We start from the raw sequence: 20,627 nt of genomic DNA, 5'->3' as shown, positions 1-20,627 counted from the left end.
TTTCACATCACTGTGGAGGAATTTTGTAATAATAATAATAATAATAATAATAATAATAATGCATTTTATTTGAGGGTGCCTTTCTTAATCTCAAGGTCACCTTACAAAGAGAAAAGAAATCAATAAAACAGTAGATTAAAATAGATTCTAATAAATTAAAATACAGAAACCAGCAAAATACAACCACAAACAACAAATAAAAATAAACCCCCCCAACAAAAACAGCAAGCAAAATCTGTATTAAAGCGAGTAAGCCAGTTTAAACAAGTAGGTTTTGAGTTGTGACTTAAACAAGGGAAGGGAATCTATATTTCTTAAGGCTGAAAGAAGTGAGTTCCCGAGCTGAGGAGCAGAGCGACTGAAAGCTCTGTGCCCCATAGTGGTAAGGCGAGCAGGTGTGGCAGATGAAGATCTGAGAGAGCGGGAAACTGTGGTGATATGAAGCAGATCACAGAGATAAGGAGGGGTAAATCTTTTTTGCAGAGTTGTTTTAATTTATCTACAATGGAAGGTTTTCCAGCATGAACAGCCTGTTTAAGGTCATGCCAAAGCAAGAAGTCCCAGACCATCACACTGCCACCACCACGTTTGACTGTTGGTATGAATTTCTTTTTATGAAATGCTGTGTTAGTTTTACTCCAGATGCAACGGGGTGAAAACCTTGTAAAAGGTTCAGCTTTTGCCTTGTTGGTCCACATATTTTTTTGGAAAACGTGAAATGACTCTTTGTGTTCTTTTTTGGTCAGCAGTGGTTTTCTCCTTTGGACTTTCCCATGGATACCCAGTCTCTTTCTTATTCTTGAATAAAACTATTGTTGTATTGTTGAATGCTGCATGGTCTTTAGACGTCTTTTGCAATCTCCTGGATAGGTCATCAGTGTACTCTTAGAGTAATTTTGGTAGAGCGTTCACTCCTGGGAAGGTTTACCACTGTTCCCCTAATTATAAAAAGCAGAGCTGGGCTCATATGTCAGCACATGTTATCCAGAAGCAAGGAAAGAGCTTAAACTAACCACAAGGTGTGTAACAAATGCGATCACTGGTGTAAATAAGTGCATGGGTGAAGAAATGATGTATGCAATGTTGTTTATTTGCACCAAAATCCAAAAGATGTCTCAGGGAGGGGAGCCACACAGCATCTGAGCACTGAGGGCGTTTATAAAGAACAATGGCTCACTGAGCCCTGGTTTAACCATTGTCACCAACTGGAAATGAGCCACACCACCTCTGCAGATGAGACCAGCCACACAAACAGGCCAATAGGAAAGCAGGGTGGAGTGTGGCATCACAATAGTTGGAAAAAACGCTTTAATTGCTTTTATTTGTCCTTCATTTGAGTGATGTAGAACCTGTAATCACAATAGTTTACCTCTTTTTTTTTCTTAAAGTTAGGTATATCAAAATGTCATGATTTAAACAAACTCAGGGCTCGACATTTAATTTGGTGGGATCTGGTCACCCCACAAAGTCTGTCGAGCGCAGCTTTTATTTGCAGTACCCTCACTTGCACTGTCTGCAACCCATAAAACAGAGGCCTGTCCTCTAGAAGCAAGTCTCAATACTGCTATCTTGGTAAAAGCTCGGGTTAAATATTTGGCAATTATTTTGAACGCTGTCTAAATTAGCTTTAATTCAGTTGGTTAACAGAACATAAAATCTGCATATCTGGAATAAAATTTGAACAAGTTTGATGATTTTGTTCTATGGTAAGGTTTAAAAGCTTTTTTTTCCCTCCACCAAATTTCAATGCCAACTCCTTGCTGTATTTTCCTTCCTTCCATCCTTCTTGGGTATTATGTCTCTTTCTTATAATGTCTTTGGCTCTAATAGCTTGTATGGGTTGGTTTCTATTATATAAAAATAATGTTTATATTTTTGCTGTACTGTATCCACATAATAGTAATTATAACTTGCTTGGATAAACTGATTGGCCAATTTATTCCTGGAAAATTGAAAGTGGCAAAATTAGAAATGAAAATAAAATAATGAAACAAGTAGTGCTGTGATTCCACTGGGACGACATCACAATGGATCGTATATTTTAACATTTTGTATTTTTTTTCCTTCCAGAATAATAATTTGGACAAAATAAAAGTGTGTGTTTTTGTCAAGGACCAAACCAGATCTGGACTCAAATACAGGAATAAAAGTTTAACAGGTTTATTGAACTCACAAAAAAGTCAATTGTTTGGTGTCTTCTGAGTGAAGCAGGTGGGTGATATCTGGAGACTTTCTCCCACACAGACTTCCCCTACATGTGGCGAGGGAGTATCTGCACAGCAGAGAATCATTTAAGCTCAAAGATAAAGCTGAAGTTCTCACAAAATCAAACACACTACCCATGCTGCACCTCATGTACTCCCACTACCACAGCAAGTGCAACACCCCAGCAATTTCTTCTGGGAACTGTTCCACCTTAAGTAGTCGCTGAGTAATCATCAGATTGCACCCAGGTGAGTGATTGCTCAACAGCTTGCAGGTGTGGCCTGCCAGCAGAGGACACACAAGAAGGCTCAGCCTCTGAAGCCGACAAGCAGAATTACAAACACACACCCCCACGTGCACACAGCGAGATAGAGGGAAATGTAGGTTGGCACAGGAGGACGAGGGGACCATGACAGTTCCTTTGTTATGAAGATTTAATCGTTCTGAAAATTACTGCATTTTCAAGCACGTCCTGAATGCAGATAACATGTTGTCGTGTCTCTTTTAGTTATAGATAATTCAGATAAGAGAACTGTTCTGGAAGTTGTCAGAGTGTTTTTAAGAAAGAGGCTATTCCAGCTTCACAGAACAACTCAAACTGGCTCCAACCAAACCAACCAACAAAACAACAAACAGGCCCTAAAGAAGTACACAACTGGCTTTGTTAAGTGCTACCTTCAAAATGCATGCAGTCACTGGCATATTTAAAAAGACAAAGCCCAACCAGACTGACCAACAAAAGGAAGAGATTACGGTGGGCAAAAAAGACAAACCCAAGAGGCCTTTACTCCAGAAACTAAACTAGCCAACAGTTTTCAGCTGGCCTGACATGAGCGGTGAATGATTGATTAGTCTTTTAATGTGCTGAGCCTGCATTAGGTAACACAGTCTACTGCTGGAAAACAGTAATGACCGTTTCTGGGTCTCTGATATGCCTACGCAGAATAATTATTAATGAGTATGATTCATATCTACAGTTATTGTTATGGTAATTTGGGGGCTTTGAAATGTTCCCTTTCCTTTTACATCAGTGGTTTTTTTTAAGGTTTTTGTGTGTTTCTATTTGATGTGACTACTAAGAAAAGCTGGGATGCAGTTCAAGATACGAATAAATCAGAATGCAGAATTAGTTAAAGCTTGTGTTAAAAAATGAAAAATGTTGCAAGGACAAAATATCAACCTATAAGTTTGCTTGTTTGTTTTAAATAAATTGGCTCATTTCGAATTTGTTGCCAACAACAAGCTGCAAAAAAGTCACATTGTGTCTTATTCTAACATTTTAGTTAAAAGTTTTCAAATTCTTGCTTGATATAAGATTTCAGCTTCTCAACGGATGAGAAAGATGAGAAGAAATGTCCTCCTGTGACTCACTTTTTGTTTTATATTAAGTCAGATGGGTGATTGTGGTCCATTGTTACCTGGACTTCTTTACATTAACGCAAAGAAAAGCTGTATTGTTTTAATTCAAGCAGAAAAGGTGTTATTAAATATTTTTGAGCCCTTGATTTGAGATTGATTTCTTGATTTTTGGTCAGCTATCTAGGTGTGCCGAGGACACAACAGAAGCTCAGAAGGAACAGAGCTTTTGCCTGTGACAGTGGTGGATCTTAGACGGGCTTCTTCACTCTCCACTTCTTAAAACCCGTCTCTTTTCATTGGCAAGAGTGTGAGAGCTGATTTTTAATTGTCCCTTTGGTCAGTACTTGCTGTTTTAAAGCCCTTTATGAATAAAGTTAGCTTGACTTTGCTCTTCTTGGCAGAATTGGTTCATTTAAATTGATTGCTTTTCTGGCACAGACCTGGCTTTTAAAAATAGCCCACACATTTTAATAGTGTTGAGGCTGGGGCTTTGGGGAGGCTATTCCAGAAGCTTAATGTTAGCTCCCAGTTCATGGCAGACTTGTGCTTTGATGGTTCATGGGTTGTTCCTGAACATCCCAACCAGTTTCCTCTTATCTAAGGATGACGGTTTGGGTCTTCTTCCAGACTTCGGCAAAGTTGTGACACATCCAAATAACTTGCACTTACATACTTGGCTCCAGGAGACCATCCCAAGTTGTGTAAATATATAATTCGCCTTTTAAACGTTTCTCCGAGTTCTTTGGACTTTCCCATTAATCTCAGTATTGCTCAAACCAGTGAGTGCTGTCAAACAAATCCTTTTTATTTGGCCAAGAGAAAGTACCAGCTGTAGTAAATAATGCCTATGTGTATGTGTGTGTGAACTTCTAACCCCAATTTTATATTAAATATCAGTAATGATGGTTAAAGTTAGAATGTGTTTTCCTTTCAAAAATAAGGATATTGGAAAAAAACTAGCAAAACAATTAGTCATTAATTAATTTACAAAGACTTTCTACAAAGCCAACAAATGGGTGAATAACACTGACTTTAAAATAAGCTTCCTCTCAGCAGTAAAGCAGGCTTGTAAACAGATTACCGAACTGACGTCAGCATCCCGAGCCAGAGGTCACTTGACCAGATGCAGCACCAGTGCACAAAGAGAAAAATCCAGCTCGCTGCCTCAATGGATGTGCTGTACTCGGCAAGACTGTTTACAGTGCGCGTTGCGTAATCAACAAACAGGTAGCAGCTAACTAGTCAGAACAAATCAGACAAACAGAGTAATCCATGGGTTTTTTCCCCATTGTTTTATTGCTCAGCAGTAAAAAGTACAGTGTGTATACGACAGTACAAAAAATACATAATGTTGAACACTGCTCCACCGTGCCACTGAACATTTTTGTAAAATATCCACTTTTTGAGCGTGCAAAAAAACAACAAGCCCGGCTGTGAGCATCCAATGCGGGAAATATCAATTAGCTGTGTTGTTCGCCATCACCTCTTCACCAGGTGATCTCAGAACAACATCATACAATACGGAGAATCTTCAGCGACAGTAGAGGCAGACAGCATTGATTACTGAAAAAAACGGCAGCGATGCAAAAGTAAAAACAAATGACAGAAGGACCACAGATTTAATAATGAAACTAAATAACGCACTTTTGATTAAATCGCCTCTGTACGTGCTCACAGCATTCTTCATTTGTCTCAGCATATATTTTTTTTAATTTTTTGTTTTTATTGCCTCTAACACAGCCTTTGACACGGTTTGCAATACTGGATAAACACGCCGTCTATGGAGGGAGACACTTACAGTAGCAAGGGTGGTCTAAATGTTTCCTACAGCAGCGAGGAACTCTTTCTCGCACATGACCGGTAGCTACTCCACGATATACACGAGAGACAAACAGACGGGACAAACGTACAGAGGCACCCACAGGAACGGACGCACAAAAACTGAGCTGAACGTCGCACAGAGTCTCAATTAAACTTTAAAGTAACCGTGACATTTGGTTAAAGGGGGCGGCACGTCGCAGCTCGCCTGCTCACACGCACGCCTCAGTGCACCTACATGCACACGCATACTGATATATAAAGGGCCAACGTAAGGAATTAAGACATCTATGTGGTCCCTCTTCGCAGAAGCTGGTGACGCATGAAGGGGAAAGGCCATTTTAAGTCCGCTCCATTTTTATTGAGAGCTGAAAGCTGCTATTCAAAACTGCTGGATGCTGGACTCCACATCGCCCAAAGACCTGCTCAGACTGACCGATAAGATCCAAGCCTGTATTTATCAAACTGCCGAGGGTTAAAATTCACCTAAAAACAAACTGCAGAACTGGTGAACTTGTGTGTTTCCATGCTATCACTGTCTGCTGCACAGCACAGCTCCGGTCTTCACTGTTTTTGACTGTTTTTCTGAGGCTAAGGTGTTTGGAATCATCATCATGCACTGCTGCCTGCGTCAAAGCCCCTTAGCTGCTATATAATTCCTAGAATGTATCTCAAAGTGTAGCAGCTGTATACCTGATTTCATCTAATGTTTAAATTTCTGTTTAGAATAATATTTTTTTAAAAACCAAAGTGAATCAGTGAATTCATAAAGGGCCCAGCTCCCAGAAACATCTTTTCACTTTAGCGAGTTTTTATTGCTTTGCTTAAATTGTGACCATGAGGTTTAATTCTTACTTTCACAATAGAAACGTATTGACTCTACAAATTAATTTGAATGTTTTATTTTATGTATGTTTAATAACCAGGATGCCACTACAGCTTTACACCGTCCCCTCAGACCCCCTAGTCCCCTCGATACCTGGCAAAGCTTGTCTGTCTCTGTGTTTTAGGCCTGTGATTGACTGGCTCCAACCTCTCAGTGAACCCGGGCTGGATAAATGGCCAAAAAAAAATAGATGGATGTTTAATCATCTTCTTAATTAGAACATTACCAGATAAAAGAACATACATTTTTAATATTAAAATCAATCTGTATCTGACTAGTCTGAGCAAACTGATCATTTGAAAGCCACTCTTAAGGGTTGAGTCATTTTAATGCCAGTCTTTACTTTTAGTTCTAAATGATCATTTTTAGTAAGTTTGATAAATACAGGCTCAGATTTCACAACCATTATTCCTCCACATATCCCTGCCTCTCCTCCCCCCGACTTATCTAGGTGCTTATTCAAGTTCAACAGGCTGTAAGTATTCAGGGATTGATTTTAAAGGAAAGTTAAACTTACAAAGAACAGCTTTAATCTTTTTTATAGCACATGTGTCTCTCTCTAAAGCAGATTTTGTGTGGCAACATCCACAGTGCACTCACCATCAAGCCACTGCAAAGAAACAAAACCACATATACTCTGTAATTTTATAAAGACAATAAAAACCTTTATCACAATTAAGCCTTTTGTAGAAAATGTACATCAGAAAAATACGCAGGTGCATCCTCGTAGTAAATAAGCATCTGTTTACGCCGCGCTTCTTTCAGGTTGCTCTTTGTGTTTGTGATATACAGTATAAAGTCGAAGTCTCTGAATATTTACCACATATATAAAATAGACAAGAACAGCAGGGGGAGAGGAGGACGAGGATCTGCAGAGCTTCTCGCCCCTCTGTGTCTCTATATGGCAGAAGCTTTGTCTCTGTTGATGAAGAGGGTCTCCTGGCAGAAAGGGTTAACCAGGACCACGCTGCTGCCGCTGTAGTCTCCATTAGGGGGTAGACAGGTGTCATGATCCTGCAAAAAGTACATGCACAAAATAAGACGTAGTGGAAAAAAAAGGAAAGGAGGTGTAACTGTTAAGCAGCAGCTCTAATTCATGATTCACGCTTCAGGGCTCACCGTTAGCGCACACACTACTGTATCTGAGTCTCTCTACAGGCGACGAGCAGCAAGCAAGCAGCAAGTGGAAGAGGACAGATAAAATATGGGTTTTGTGCACATCAGGGCTTTTAAGGAGATGGTGAACAAAGATATGTGGAAAAAAGCTCAGCGATCAGAGATACAAAGGGGAGGTGGTGGGGAAGATGTAAGAGCCTCACAAGTGGAGGAATAAAAAGGGAGAATGACTCAGAAGAAGGCAGCAGAGGGTGTTAATCTAAGTGTGCTGGGTGATGGTGAGTCAGCAGTAATGAGGTGGTGCAGGAGGTCGTTTTGAAAAAGTCCTTTTTCATCCAATCACATGGAACTACAGGAACACCATCATCATCACCATCACCATCACCATCATCAGGTTTACAGTCATTTCTGTCATTTTCCTATAGCACCAGGGAGGCTACAGTACGAGGCTTCTGCTCTACGGACACGTGCAAAGCTGGAAACAACACCTGGGTGTCACCAAGGGCATCCTACACACGATCCTCAGCTTCCCTCTCCTGACACCTCCGACAGGCGGCAAAGGAATGCAAATTGAGGAGGCAGAGAAATAAAATAAAGGAAACACACAGAGAAGATAATAAACATGCAAAGAGAGCAAGCAATGGTACATAAAAATATACGGTTAAAAAGAATAGAGGGGGGAATTTGCAGAGAGTATAATATGCCTCTGTTATATCCCATCTTTTCCAACAGATGGCGCTGCCATGCACCTAAAAACAACATATTACACTTTCTGCTTTGAGCTGGACTTGAGCCTACAAAGCCTTAGTTTTGCATAAATATGAATGGGTTAGTTAAAAATAAAATAAAATAAAATAAATAAAATTGCATGCTGCCTAAAAGTTTCCAAGCCCCCTTTAAAAAGCACACCGATTAGGGGAATGTGTGTAAAATTATCATCATTAAGTGCAGAATATTTCTAATTAGTGGGAGACAGTAGCTTAAAAATGACCTGGTTTGCAGATTTTACAGTGTAAAAGCCTCATATCACTTCATTAAAAACCTGGGAGCTTCTGGTGTGGAGCGTGATATCAGATATAATGATTTGCAGAAGCAAAGAGGATACACAGGATTTAAAGAGTTTAAAGTGTCAGATAAAAATCTTAAGTCAAATATGTTGGACATCTTGTTATATTTATAGGCAATGTCTGACAAATTATAGGAAAGTGAGTTTACGGAAACTTCATGTAGCTTATGGACGACGCTGTGAGGTGAATACTGAAGAATCCAGATTTGTCTTTATCTTGTGTTATGTGATTTGTTTTGGAATGAATAAAGACTGAATTCATGCCAGAACACTATTTTAAACAAATGATATAATACAGTTGGGAACAAGATGATTTTACCAATCCCAAAGCTACTTACAGCAAAAACTAAGTGGGAACACGTGTGCTGAAAGATTAAGCTGTGAATTTACTGAGTAAATGGAAACGCTGCCAATTAGTAGAATTTCTTGGTTCAGAAGATTTCTACCAGAGCTCAAAGTGACATGAGAATTAAAGAGACCAAAGTTTAGCTTGGATTATCCATTTGTTCACAACAAAACATAAAATACGTAACATGACGGAGAAGGAAAGATATGGAAGACATGTTATTTACCACAAGAAGATGATACAGACCTTTTAAAATGAAAACGCAGACCTCATCAGCTGTTGTTTTATTGATCTGTGAAGCCTAAATGTGTTTTTCTGTTCTGTAAAGCAATTTTTAAAATAATATAAACGCATCATTGCTTCAAAGATTTTTTTTATGTAGTCAAAAATCCTCAACCAGACCAAAAACATTATAAAAACAGCTCAGTGTCATTTTATTAAATACACATACCTGATCATTAAATTTCATCATTAAATGAGTCTTTCTGATAATTTGAGAATGACTGAAGATCTTTGATCTTTCTTAAGGTTTATTTATTGATTAAGCTTGACAGATTTTTGTCTTTTATTCACATTTTTTTGTCTGCAGTAATCTGAAGCACCTGCAGTGGGTCCCACCACTCGTGTTTATGAAACACTGATCTTGGCTTATTAATGCTTTTCTTTTAAACAGATTTAAATATAATGAATGCTTGTTGGATGCCTCAAAAATATCAGAAAATTAACTTTTAATCTTTGGATTTTTATACACTGGTTTCTATCTTTTGAGCATGCACAGACCGATATTATTGATAAATATAACTAAAATGATGCTTCACTGAAAGTTTGCAGTCTTGTATGTAATTAAACCCGCTCAGCTGAGGTTTATTGATTACTAATACCAAGTTACTAATAATGTATCAGTAAAGACTACTCAGTATACTGACACTGAAGCCAGTCTTTGAGATTCAGTTGCTGCTGTAAGTTTAAGTGAATACTTGATGTGAAGAACTGTCTAAGAATCAGATGCCCTGAGGAAAAATTTGAAAAAATCCTCGTTAATCGCAGCGGCACAGCGTCATGCTCATGGACATGGATCCTCTTGTTGTTTCCATATTCATTAAATGCATTCTGCTGACTGATAGCGAAACATCAAGTAAATGTGCGGCCTCTTTAAGTGTCTGCGGTGCAGAGCAGTAACAGAAAGGCAGCCTAACAGTGTCAGTAGTTTGTACCTCACTCTCCAGAGTGTGTATCTCTCTGGGCAGCTCCACGGCGTGTCTGCTGAAGTAGTCCATGGTGATGGCGTTGTTCCAGTAACTGAGGTTGTTCTCCTGACTTGAAGACTTTTTCTTCCTCCTCATGCAGCACACAGTCAACAGCACAGCTACAGCGGGCAGAGGAAAAAAACGAGGCTCAGCACAGAAACGGGAATAGCTGCTGCTTCAAAAAGCCTCTGAAATCACCCACACCTGCTGCTCAGCAAGAGCCTGTCATGTTTCAGGACAACATGCTGCAGTTGGAAATCAATACTGCAAATTCTGAGCTGCCAGTCGTTCGGTGAAAATATACGAGAAGGCTTTCAGGAACCAGAAAGTAAAAGTACTTCATTTTCAGTGGGCTGGAGTGCACAAAATTATATTTTGGTGGAATAGCTTTTCACCAGTGAAAACCTTTTAAACCAAATTAATTTCATAAGGAACGGCCCTGAAGTGTAACTGGAGGCAGTCAAAAGGGATTCTGGGAAATCTAGAAGCTGACTGAGATAAACAAAGACAAGAAAAGTCAAAACTTAAGAATGAATTAAACTCACTTCAGAAATGTAATAAAATTACTAATAATGGTTAAAATATGCATGTGTTATAACAATGTGATCTACAATATAAAATACTGTGACCTGGTGCGGTGTCATTTTTTCCAATAGTGAGATGAGAGGATTAACACATAGGCTGCTGCTAAACCATTAAGGGTTGAGCACAAGCACATTAAAAACCAAAAAACACACAAGATGTTACCTTTTAAATGATTTTCATGCAGCTTTTCTTAAACTTTTTAACTATGGCATGTGTAAACTTAAATTGGATGAAAGAAGGTGGAAGCTAAATCGATAAAAAACAGGTCACCACAAGCAGGTGAATGTAAAGAGGTTAAATATGAATCTCAAGCCACAACCAAACAAGGGAAACCCACTAACTTAGATATGCCTATCTAACTAAGCCCATTTCTCTTTTTCTTCCCACTCTTTATGTGAAACTACACGGTGGCTTCTGTGGCTTCTTATTAAATATACAAGTGTGAAGGTGGTATAAACTCTCTGCAGTGCAGCAGACGATTGAGATTTTTTAAATACCAAACCATTTCTTTCAGACAGAATGTGACTCTCTTTGTTTTCCAAGCTGTTCTGGTTTTACTTACAACACGAGGACACGAGCACACTGATGGCCAGCACGATCCACACGATGGCCATCCTGCTAAAGCAGATGTCCTTTTGGGATGACGTGGAGTCGATAGCAGTGCCTGGGTTGTGGCTAGGTGTCGCGGTGGTGATTGGCAACTGTGTGATCTGGAAGTTCCCGCTGGTTGTGGAAGTGGGCTCTGAGCTGTTTGCCTGCTGTTCCATCTTGACTGATGTGCTCTTGGAGAAGTGCTCCCCATATGCAGTTGCATTCCCTAGCAGGTCAGTGCTGTTACCTTGAACAGAACCTTGAGACTGACTTTCCACAGTGGGGATGTCGTTCGCTGCAGTGCGAGTGGCGGGCGTGAGTGTTGAATTCTGTGTTGTGACGCCCGTCACGGTGGACGGGGCGCTGGACGCAGTGAAAGTTTGATTCTGTGGTGGGCTCTTGACAGTGACAACCAACTGAGCAGTGGGGGGCTCGTCCACTCCATGCACCTCGCGAAGGGTGATGGCGTGGTGCGAGGATCCTACAGCGTGATTCCTGAGTTTCAGGCCTCGTGCAGCATCAGCATCGACTGAGAGTGAAGAGGGGGGCTGCAGGCGTGGAGCATACCGCTGCCCGAGTTCCTCTACACTCAGCTTCTGAGGCCCTGTGTGGTTTGCATCGAGTGCATCCCCTTTTTCTGCTCCAGAGCTGGACAGAGGTGCTAGGGGGTTTGGGGCCCCTATAGCAGCAGATTCCACATCTATATTTGGCCTCTCTGCATTAGGAAATTTAGGACTGCTGCTGCTGCTGGCCTGGTTAGTGCTGACTGTAACTGGGTTATGGGCCCTGACCAATTTGTGCATGAGACTTCTGTTTACAACATCAGAGCTGGGCTCTTTGGGGTGATTCACATGACTGCCAGTGCTCACAGTGTTTGGGGTGACTCTGTCATAACTGGGAGGATCCTCACGAGCTAAGTTGGAAGCTTGGGCAAGCCGATGCAAGTGTAAAGGGGGAAGAGCAGACGTAGGAAGGAGGGCATTTGTGGGTTGCATGCCTTTGGGTGACCATTCCCCGCTACTCGACCCCTCCTGATGCCAGTCCAGGGGTGGAGGTTTGGGTGAGGACAAGGGGCTGCTGTGTGTGACTGCCATGTAGACAGAGTCCTGGGATGTGTGGCTGAGGTACAGCTCCTGTGCTGATGACACCAGTCCTGCTGGCAGTGCTAGGAATGCTAGAACACCTGCAGAAGCAAACAGAATAACATAGAAATCCTTTTTAGTCTCACGAACTCTTGATTGTTTCCTGTAAAGTTGATTTTTTAAAACTCTTTTTTTTCTCCTGTGCATTTTGTTTAGCAAACCTTGATGAAGCTGCAGCCCTGCAGCTATAACTGACTGCTCGGCTGTTTAGTTGATAAGTGTGGCATTGTCTTGCATTCATTATGCTTCTTAGCCTTTAATCTACTGAAGCGTTATGCGTGTCAGTCACCTAGTTTAACTAGATTGCTTTATTAACTGCATTATTCACTAGAACAGCGCTACTGCGTGTATCTGTGCATGGATAAGGTGGCAGCTGGGACGGAGAGGATGCTTCTCTCCTTGGACACGCAGTTCTCTTGTAATAAAACAGTAAGATATAGCTGCAAATAATATTCTTAGCAATCCAGTTTCTATAAATGTTCTTGTTTAAAGCAAGACATCAGGAAAAAAACAAGTTTTCTCATGTGTAAGTCATTAATTTGTCCTTTCAGACAACATTTAGATTTATTTTTTTACACATTTACCATTGGACAGCCGCACAAAATACCCGAGTAACCAGTAAAGTACCACATCTATATTAGTTAGTCCATCAGTTAAAACTTGGTTATTTCCTAATTTATGAAGTGTTACAAACCTTTGAGTTTGGAATGTCAACAAGCTGAAACTAGAATTTTTAACCTTACTTTAACCAAAGTTTACGGGGAATTATGCACTCTGGTACATTAAATATATAAGGTCTCATTTGCATATTTAGACATGACATAAAAAAATAGAAAAATAGTAATAGAAAAAGATGATTTATCATAAAGGAAAAATGCTTACTCTGTTCACCTCTTACACTGTCCTTTGTCATCATAAAATAGAGTCAACAGTCAGATGGTGAAATGTGTCTTGTTAGTAGACATAATGACTTCTAATGATTTTCCTACAATTAATACAGTAGATTGATTTATGACAGTCTCAGTGTCAGTATGGCCTACTTAAAATGCTAAAGCCATCTCTAAGAGCTTGACAGATTTGCTTTCTCAAGCTCAATCCCGTAAGGAGGCTGCGTAGTGACAAGACATTAGCAGGTGCCAGCGGGGAATAGTGTTATCTAGACAGCTAGAAAGTCATAGAGGGAGGAATGTGAAAGGGCTTATTAATTTCCACATTAACTCTCTCCTTTCCACCCCTTATTTATACTTAATCACAACTAATCCGACACATTAGCAGAGTCCCCACTGTGCAGACTCTATATTCAGACATCAGACTACGCAACAATAAATATCATCTAAATTCTTGTCTGGTATACAGTCATAGCACAAAGAAAGCACAACACGGTCTTCAATTTGAAGGTTTTACATATCAAGACATAATAAAAACATCTAGTCCTTAGCTGGTCTTATAATTAGGTAAATATAAGCTCAGATAAATTACAAAACAAGACATATAACAGTTTCTGAAAACCTAAGAACATCCTCATTGCTTCCAAAGGAATTAAGAGACTAGGTAGAAGCCAGAAGCTGCTAATTAAATGCTCTTGATTAACTGTTAATCAGCAAGTGTGAGCATCTTTATGAAAGCAGAACATCTTGTCAGATGCTAAGGAGGCATGAGAAGCAACTGGTGCCGCCCATCAATCTGGGAAAGGTTAAAAGGCCATTTCCAAACAATGTGAAGTCCATAACTCTACAGTTGGAAAAAGATTATTCACCAGTGGGAAACACTGAAGACAGTTTACAATCTTTGCAAGAGTGCACATCCCAGAAAATTTACCCCAAGGCCAGACACTACAAAAAACAAAACCCACAAGAACTACATCTCAGATTCTAAATTCTTCAGTTAGCGTGTTAAATGTTAAAGTTCATGAAATTACAATTAGGAAAACAATAAAGAAGCATAGGAAGGCAGAAGAAAGCAGCTTTTTTTTCTAAGAACATGGCAGCACAGCTTAGGTTTGCAAAGTTGCATCTGAACAAACTACAAGACTTCTGGAACAATGGCCTTTGGATGGATGAGACCAATGTGGAGATGGCTGGCCATAATGCACAGCACCACACTAGCCAAAAACCAAACAGCATATCGGCACAAACACCTAATGCTGACTGTCAAGCACGGTGGTGGAGGGGTAATGATTTGGGCTTGTTTTGCAGCCACAGGACCCGGGTGCATTGCAGTCATTGAGTTGAAGTCCTTTATATAGTTAAGTGAGTAAGTAAGGCAAAAAATTATTTATAATTTTTCAAGACAAGAATCACAAAGTGTTTCACAAAAAAAAAAAAAAAAAAGAAAAATCCAGGGCATTTAAAGCAACACAGACAAAAAGTAAGACAAATGCAATTCACAGAGTCCACAGATCGTAGCTGTATTAGCAACGGTGTAAAATGCGAGTACGTAGCAGATTTGGTCAGAAGTCTATCTGCGGCGTTTGAACAACCTGCAGACGTTCCAAGGAGTTTTTGCTTAGACGTATAAACAATGAATTACAGTATGCTTGGCCCGATGCACAATGCACAGCAGCAAATCTGCAGAAAGGATGAAAACGAAAAGAATCAAAGTGCTGTGATGGCCAGTCAAAGTCCAGACCTCTGCCTGACTGAAATGCTGGGAACTTTAGAGACAGTAGAAAGTACATAAACAAATGCCTGCGAAGTACTGAAGCTATGGTGTACAGAAGAGCCGGCAAAATTCCTCCACAACTATGTGAGAGACTGATAAAGTAATACAAAAAAAGAATTACTTTAAATTACTTTTGCTAAAGGTGCCTCTACAAACTACCGAATCATAAGTGATGTTTAGTTTTTGACACAGTGCTTCTCCAGTTTGTCTTCGTTATTGTTAAATGAATATGACATGGTGTGATATTTCATCCGTGACTGATCATCTGAGGTTTATTTACCTTATTTTAAAATCTGTTAAGGGCTAGATCGACTATATCTTGATCATTAGGAATGATACAGGATGATTTCTTTTTAAAACGACTGCACGTTAGTGTGTTTTAGTCACGGTTACTGAAATAGGGAAGCGATTAAGTTAGTCTGACACCAATCACTGGCTTATTGCTTCAAGGTTAAGACCAGCATTACTTAACATTTATCTTAATGACAACAAATGCCACAAACAGACCATTATCAGTGTGAGATCACTCTTCAACTTCTCAGACCTGTCTGTGGCACTTGGGTCAAATGTCATTCCTTCCGTCTGCGGATGTCCAAAGTAGGAATGTCGAAAGATTCCCTAAACACTCAAGAAATAGTGTATTTGATAGAGGCCATATATTTATTTGCTGCTGATAAAGTGGGGTTCTATGTTGTTTTTTTTTTGTCATTAATAGGAAAGCATGTCAGCTTATTTTAGTGGCTCATTTGAATGTTTCTACCAGTTTATGGTAAATCGAGTGCTGTGACACATGCGAATGAGCTCTATCAGGCTTTAGTGGGATCAGATTTGACTGATTACACTAACGATCATCATTCACAATCTTTTATTAAAAACTGGCTTAAAGATTAGACGGAAAAAAGGAAAATACAAAATATTTATTCTGTTTAAATCTTATTCAATTTTTATGTCTATTATAACCTTAATAATATGCAATGGTCATGCTGATGACAAACGAAAACCTCAACAAATAAAAATGGAAAGGGAAAGAAAACAGCTTGTGTACACAGGCAGAGCTGTAGACCCTCAAACAAGTAAATTTGAGGTTAATTCATTAAAAAAATACCTCAAAACACAGTCACGAGGTACTAATATGACTGAGAGGTTATGACCATCATTAAGGAGCAATGGATAAAGACAGAAACAGAAATCTGGGTAGAACGTACAACAAAGAGCTGCAGTAAGAGATCAAATATTATTAGTAGTATAATTTATTCGCCACAGGAATATTTTTTCCATTTTCTTCCATGAGGGGTTTAAAATACACTCGGGCAGAACCCCAAAGCACTGACTATTTAAACTCAGCCTCTGAATCATTAATCATATTCCTCCATACTCAATCACACAGACTTGCAGGAGAGAGGGTCCAGGCACTGCCTTCCATTAACCAGGTCTGTCACGTCTCTAATCCACAGAGCCCGCTCCAGACCAATGTCTGGGGAGACAACACGCGGGGCCATTGTTGATTTATGGATGCTCTATTTTCCCTCAAATTATCTTTTAAGCAGGAGAATAAAATGCAGCCTGTCAACTGTAAGGTGTTTAGTCTTTTACTGATGCTGGGTAATGTGAATCGTGTGCATATTAGGACAAAAATCAACCTCCGAAACGAGGCCGAATCACTGAATCGGGACGAATTAAATAGTGACTCCTTGGATAGGTAGGTGTAAGATGTCTCCGTGCAAACTGAAACCACGTAGATGCAAGAAGGCTTTAAATAAGGAGATAAAAGAGGTAACGGAGGCCGATTAAGAGAGAGGATGTTTATCATGACGGGGTCTGGCTTGAGTCATGCCTTCAATCAGTACACAAGCCTGGCTGTCACAACCCGGCAACCTGACACTCTGCTGCTGAATAAAACATAGCGTCCTTTTATAAAGTTATGTCAGAAATGAACAAACTAAATGCACTGGCACAGATTCTCCCAGCTAGTTCAAACATGGGCTTCTCTGATCTGTAACCAGCGTGGAGATTAATATTCATTTAGGACTTTGCAGTTTAGTCGAATTATATTTTATTAAACATCACATCTAAAATGTGAAAAGGGCCAAAACTGATTTTTTTTTTTAAAGTTAGCATGCACTGATGTCTGACTGCCCAAATATTAATTAGTGCAGGACACAAAATGAGGTCAACCTTTAGATTCTGTTTTAGAGGTGTGGAGATTTATGATTTATTAGCTTTTCTGAGTGACGCTCTTTCTGATGTAACCATGACATTTACTTTTATAATTACTGGGGACCAGTATGCTTTTACACTGGTGGATTCTCATATTAAACGTGGCTAAAGGTTCAAATATTAAGGTCAGTGCAAGCCGACCTGCTGTAAACACTCGACACTTGGCTCTGTATGATGTCAAAGAGAGGATTCCCTTAATGTCGTCGTGTCAGGTGCAGAGCTCTGTCCTCCAGTGAGGGGCAAAGAAAGTTGGCTAAAATGGATCAGGTGGCCAAAGAAGGCGGCAGGCATGCTTCCAATTCTGTGATCATGTGAGATGAAAGAAAAAAAACATTACAGGACTCCTTCAAGGCTCTCTAATTGAAATTAGTTTTGTGTGGCAAGGTGTTTCAGTGGCTAGCACTACTGCCTCACAGCAAGATGGTTCCTGATTTGAGTCTGTGGCCTTCCTGTGTGGTTTGCATGTCCTCCCTCTGCCTCCATAGGTTTCCTCCAACAGTCCAGAGAAAATTAGGTTTAACTGGTGATCCTAAATTAGCCGCCATCGATGGGCAGAATCAGAGCTCTGAATGGTGCAGAGAAATGACACGTGGTGGAGTTTCTCACCGAACCAGAAGAAGTATAACTCAATAGAAAGGAAATAGATTTATTTGGAGTGACTGCATGAAGAGTCACTGCTGCTGAGTTTCTTTGAAATACATTTTCTGAACACCACAAGGCAACTTCAATTTAGTGGCATTATATTTAAAAGAAGACGGGCATCTCCACAACAGTTATCTCCAGATACCATAAATATCAAAACTGGACAGCTAGCAACAAAACAATTCAAGTAGTGCCAGAGGCCAGAGGAAAACAGATATTTGATTTTGTGGGGAGCAGTTATGAGACCCTCATGGCAGATAACTTATGCAATAACTTATGCTATATTGTGGCTGTAGCTTTGCCTGTGCATAATTAATACATTATTATGAACAAGGTGGTTTATTATACTGTAATACTAAGAAATCAATGGGCAGCCACCAAAAAGGCTTTACTGCACCTCAGCACTGATCATTGAACCTGCAGGCCTCTGCAGGTGGAATTCTTACATTATTCCCTCATTTTGCTTTGATGACTGTGCTGCCTAACACGTCGGTCAAATACAGTTTAAATCTGGGGATGTCCACAACACACTCATCAATCCATTCTGCTAGTTTTAAGGGTTAGTTTGCAGTGATCCTCACAGCAAATGAGAGCCAACAGGTCCCCTCATTGTTGACTGCTTTGGATTTTTACGTTTTGTGATATTTTTCTATGCAGTATAGCATAAACTGACTTTCTTATTAAACAGTGGTGTGTTTGTGGTTTGAAAAAAAAAAGAGCTGAGACATGAGGAGCACCTCCAACGTCTTGCTTGTTGCTGTATCCCTACAACTGACTCTTCTGTGTTCAGCTGAAGACTAAAAGTAGCAGCAGTTAAATATAAAAGCATACACAATGACACAGCACGGCTGAAGGAAAATGTCGGCACTCCAACTGATGGTTTAGCCTTATTGGGCAGATTTAATAGGAATAAAATAAATGGAAGATGGTGACGGGGTAGTATGTTTATTCCTTTCTCTCTGAAATAGACTTTATATGCAATGCACCCTCTGACGTCTGCTTTACATAAACCCAGATTGCACAGGAAAAGTTACGTGTTTAAAACCAGGAAATATAATAATATAATAGGTGAGTTATCGTGTTTTCTGCCCTCTGCTACACCTGCATCTTTATTTTTTTCTGAAAACAGGAAATCAACCTATTCCCGACCTGTACAGTCTGTGTTGTTGAATTTCTGTGTCTGCAGTGATTACATGTACCTGCTTGTCTTTACACATACACTGTGCTGCACACTGAGCCAAATGGGTGTAATTTGTCATGACGGCTGTGTGTCCGGCGAATGGAGAGAGAGTGTGAGCAGGCAGAGAGCCTGGACTGGCCTCCACAAAGACACATAGAGGGGTATTAACAAGAGAAATTATTGAAAAGACCAGGGAAGTATCCTGAGCTTCACAGACATCCATTACTGAGTAGAAGCACTGAAAAGAAAATGAGAAAACGGAGTGCAAAGAGGGGAAAAAAGGGTGGAAAATGTGCACGAGTGGGCCCGATCGTGCACCTTTTCCTGTGTGTTTGATCATGCTAAGACGTGGACAAAAGCAAAAAGGTTAGACATGAAAAACTGAGCTGGAGCAGGGCACACAGAGAAGCATTTGTCATAGTCAGCGGCACCCGTTTACTCAGCATGCTTTTTTTCCCCTCCCACCCTCGTGCATGTTGGCTGTTTTCAGTCTGACATGATATTTTCTCGCAAGCAGAAAAACCCCCACAAAAGGAGTCAGACCACTTTCAGTGGCGATGATGAAAGAAGGAGTGAGGAGGCGAGTGCGGAGTTTGAACCTTCGCTGGTGAACTGAGGCTTTTTCTCCTTTCACGAGGAGGAGCCCGTTTATCACTCGCACCAACCTGTTGCCTTCGCTATCTATGTCACTCAGACGATCACCATCAAGAAAAGCACATGCTAATATCATGAAGACAAATAACGGCCCGGCTAAAACTACTGCGAGACTGTGCCCTCGTTTATTTGACTAATGGTGTCAACCTGTTTTCCATTATAAAAGCGCAGGGTGTACAGAGGCAGAGAGGGAGGGAGGGGCAATTTATGCAAGAAAACCTGCTGAATTAGGGCTCTTTTGAGTGCATAGGAAAACCGGTGACATTCGCTGAAGTCCTCCATTGAAGCCACGAGGGACATCAATAAATCATGTTGCAAAGCAGGCACCTGTGCGCTGATCCAAAGCAGGCTTTGTCCCACTACTCATTCACAATTAGATTGAGAGGCCAAAGCCTCTGACTCCGAATCTAAAGTTACACTGTGATAAACTAACATTTGCTCCTGAAGCTGAGGAATCCTGCCTTATGTTTTGAAGCCACTCATAAGCTAAGACTTCAGTCCCACGGAACAATAATCTTCAGGTGCAGTGCATCATGAATCTTTTGGCTTAATCAATCATACCGATGCACTTAGTGTACGGCATGCAGGCTATCAGTGCTTATGCACTAGCCTGGCTGCATGATCAATCCTAAAGGGGGGGTGGGGGCTACTCGCAGAGGAGGCTGGGATATTTATCTTTCTTTCCAGGGGTCACCTCCTGCTACGTGCGACGGAGAATGATGTGGCTATGACGTGTACGGCGACAATCTGCCTATGAAGCGGGTTCTGGAGGCAGGCTGGTTGTGCCGTATCATCAGTGGGCAGCTGCCAGTGCCACTATTCAAACTGGAGGCTCTACAGGAAGCCAAAAATAGGAGCTGCAAAATCATCCATCAATAAGACTCGTGAGTCGTGGTTCGTCAGGCTGTACTT

At 40.5% G+C, this 20,627-nt stretch overlaps 1 protein-coding gene across 1 annotated transcript in view; it reads right to left on the bottom strand.

Moving 5' to 3' along the window:
- Positions 1–4,837: 4,837 nt before the first annotated feature.
- tmem108 (transmembrane protein 108) overlaps positions 4,838–20,627 on the bottom strand; it is a 58,513-nt gene continuing 42,723 nt past the window's right edge. Inside the window, exons 3-5 of the mRNA XM_085286867.1 lie at positions 11,191–12,402; positions 10,011–10,162; positions 4,838–7,282 (exon numbers count right to left, since the gene is read on the bottom strand). Coding sequence (XP_085142993.1) covers positions 7,166–7,282; positions 10,011–10,162; positions 11,191–12,402 — 1,481 coding nt within the window. The 3' untranslated portion in view covers positions 4,838–7,165. The remainder of the gene's footprint in view (positions 7,283–10,010; positions 10,163–11,190; positions 12,403–20,627) is intronic.

This window comes from Mchenga conophoros, linkage group LG9, assembly GCF_057382185.1.
Source record: "Mchenga conophoros isolate Kocher_MC1m ecotype Shallow Benthic linkage group LG9, M_conophoros_male_GT1.1, whole genome shotgun sequence".
NCBI lineage: Eukaryota > Metazoa > Chordata > Actinopteri > Cichliformes > Cichlidae > Mchenga > Mchenga conophoros.
This window is presented reverse-complemented; position numbering and strand designations above follow the sequence as displayed.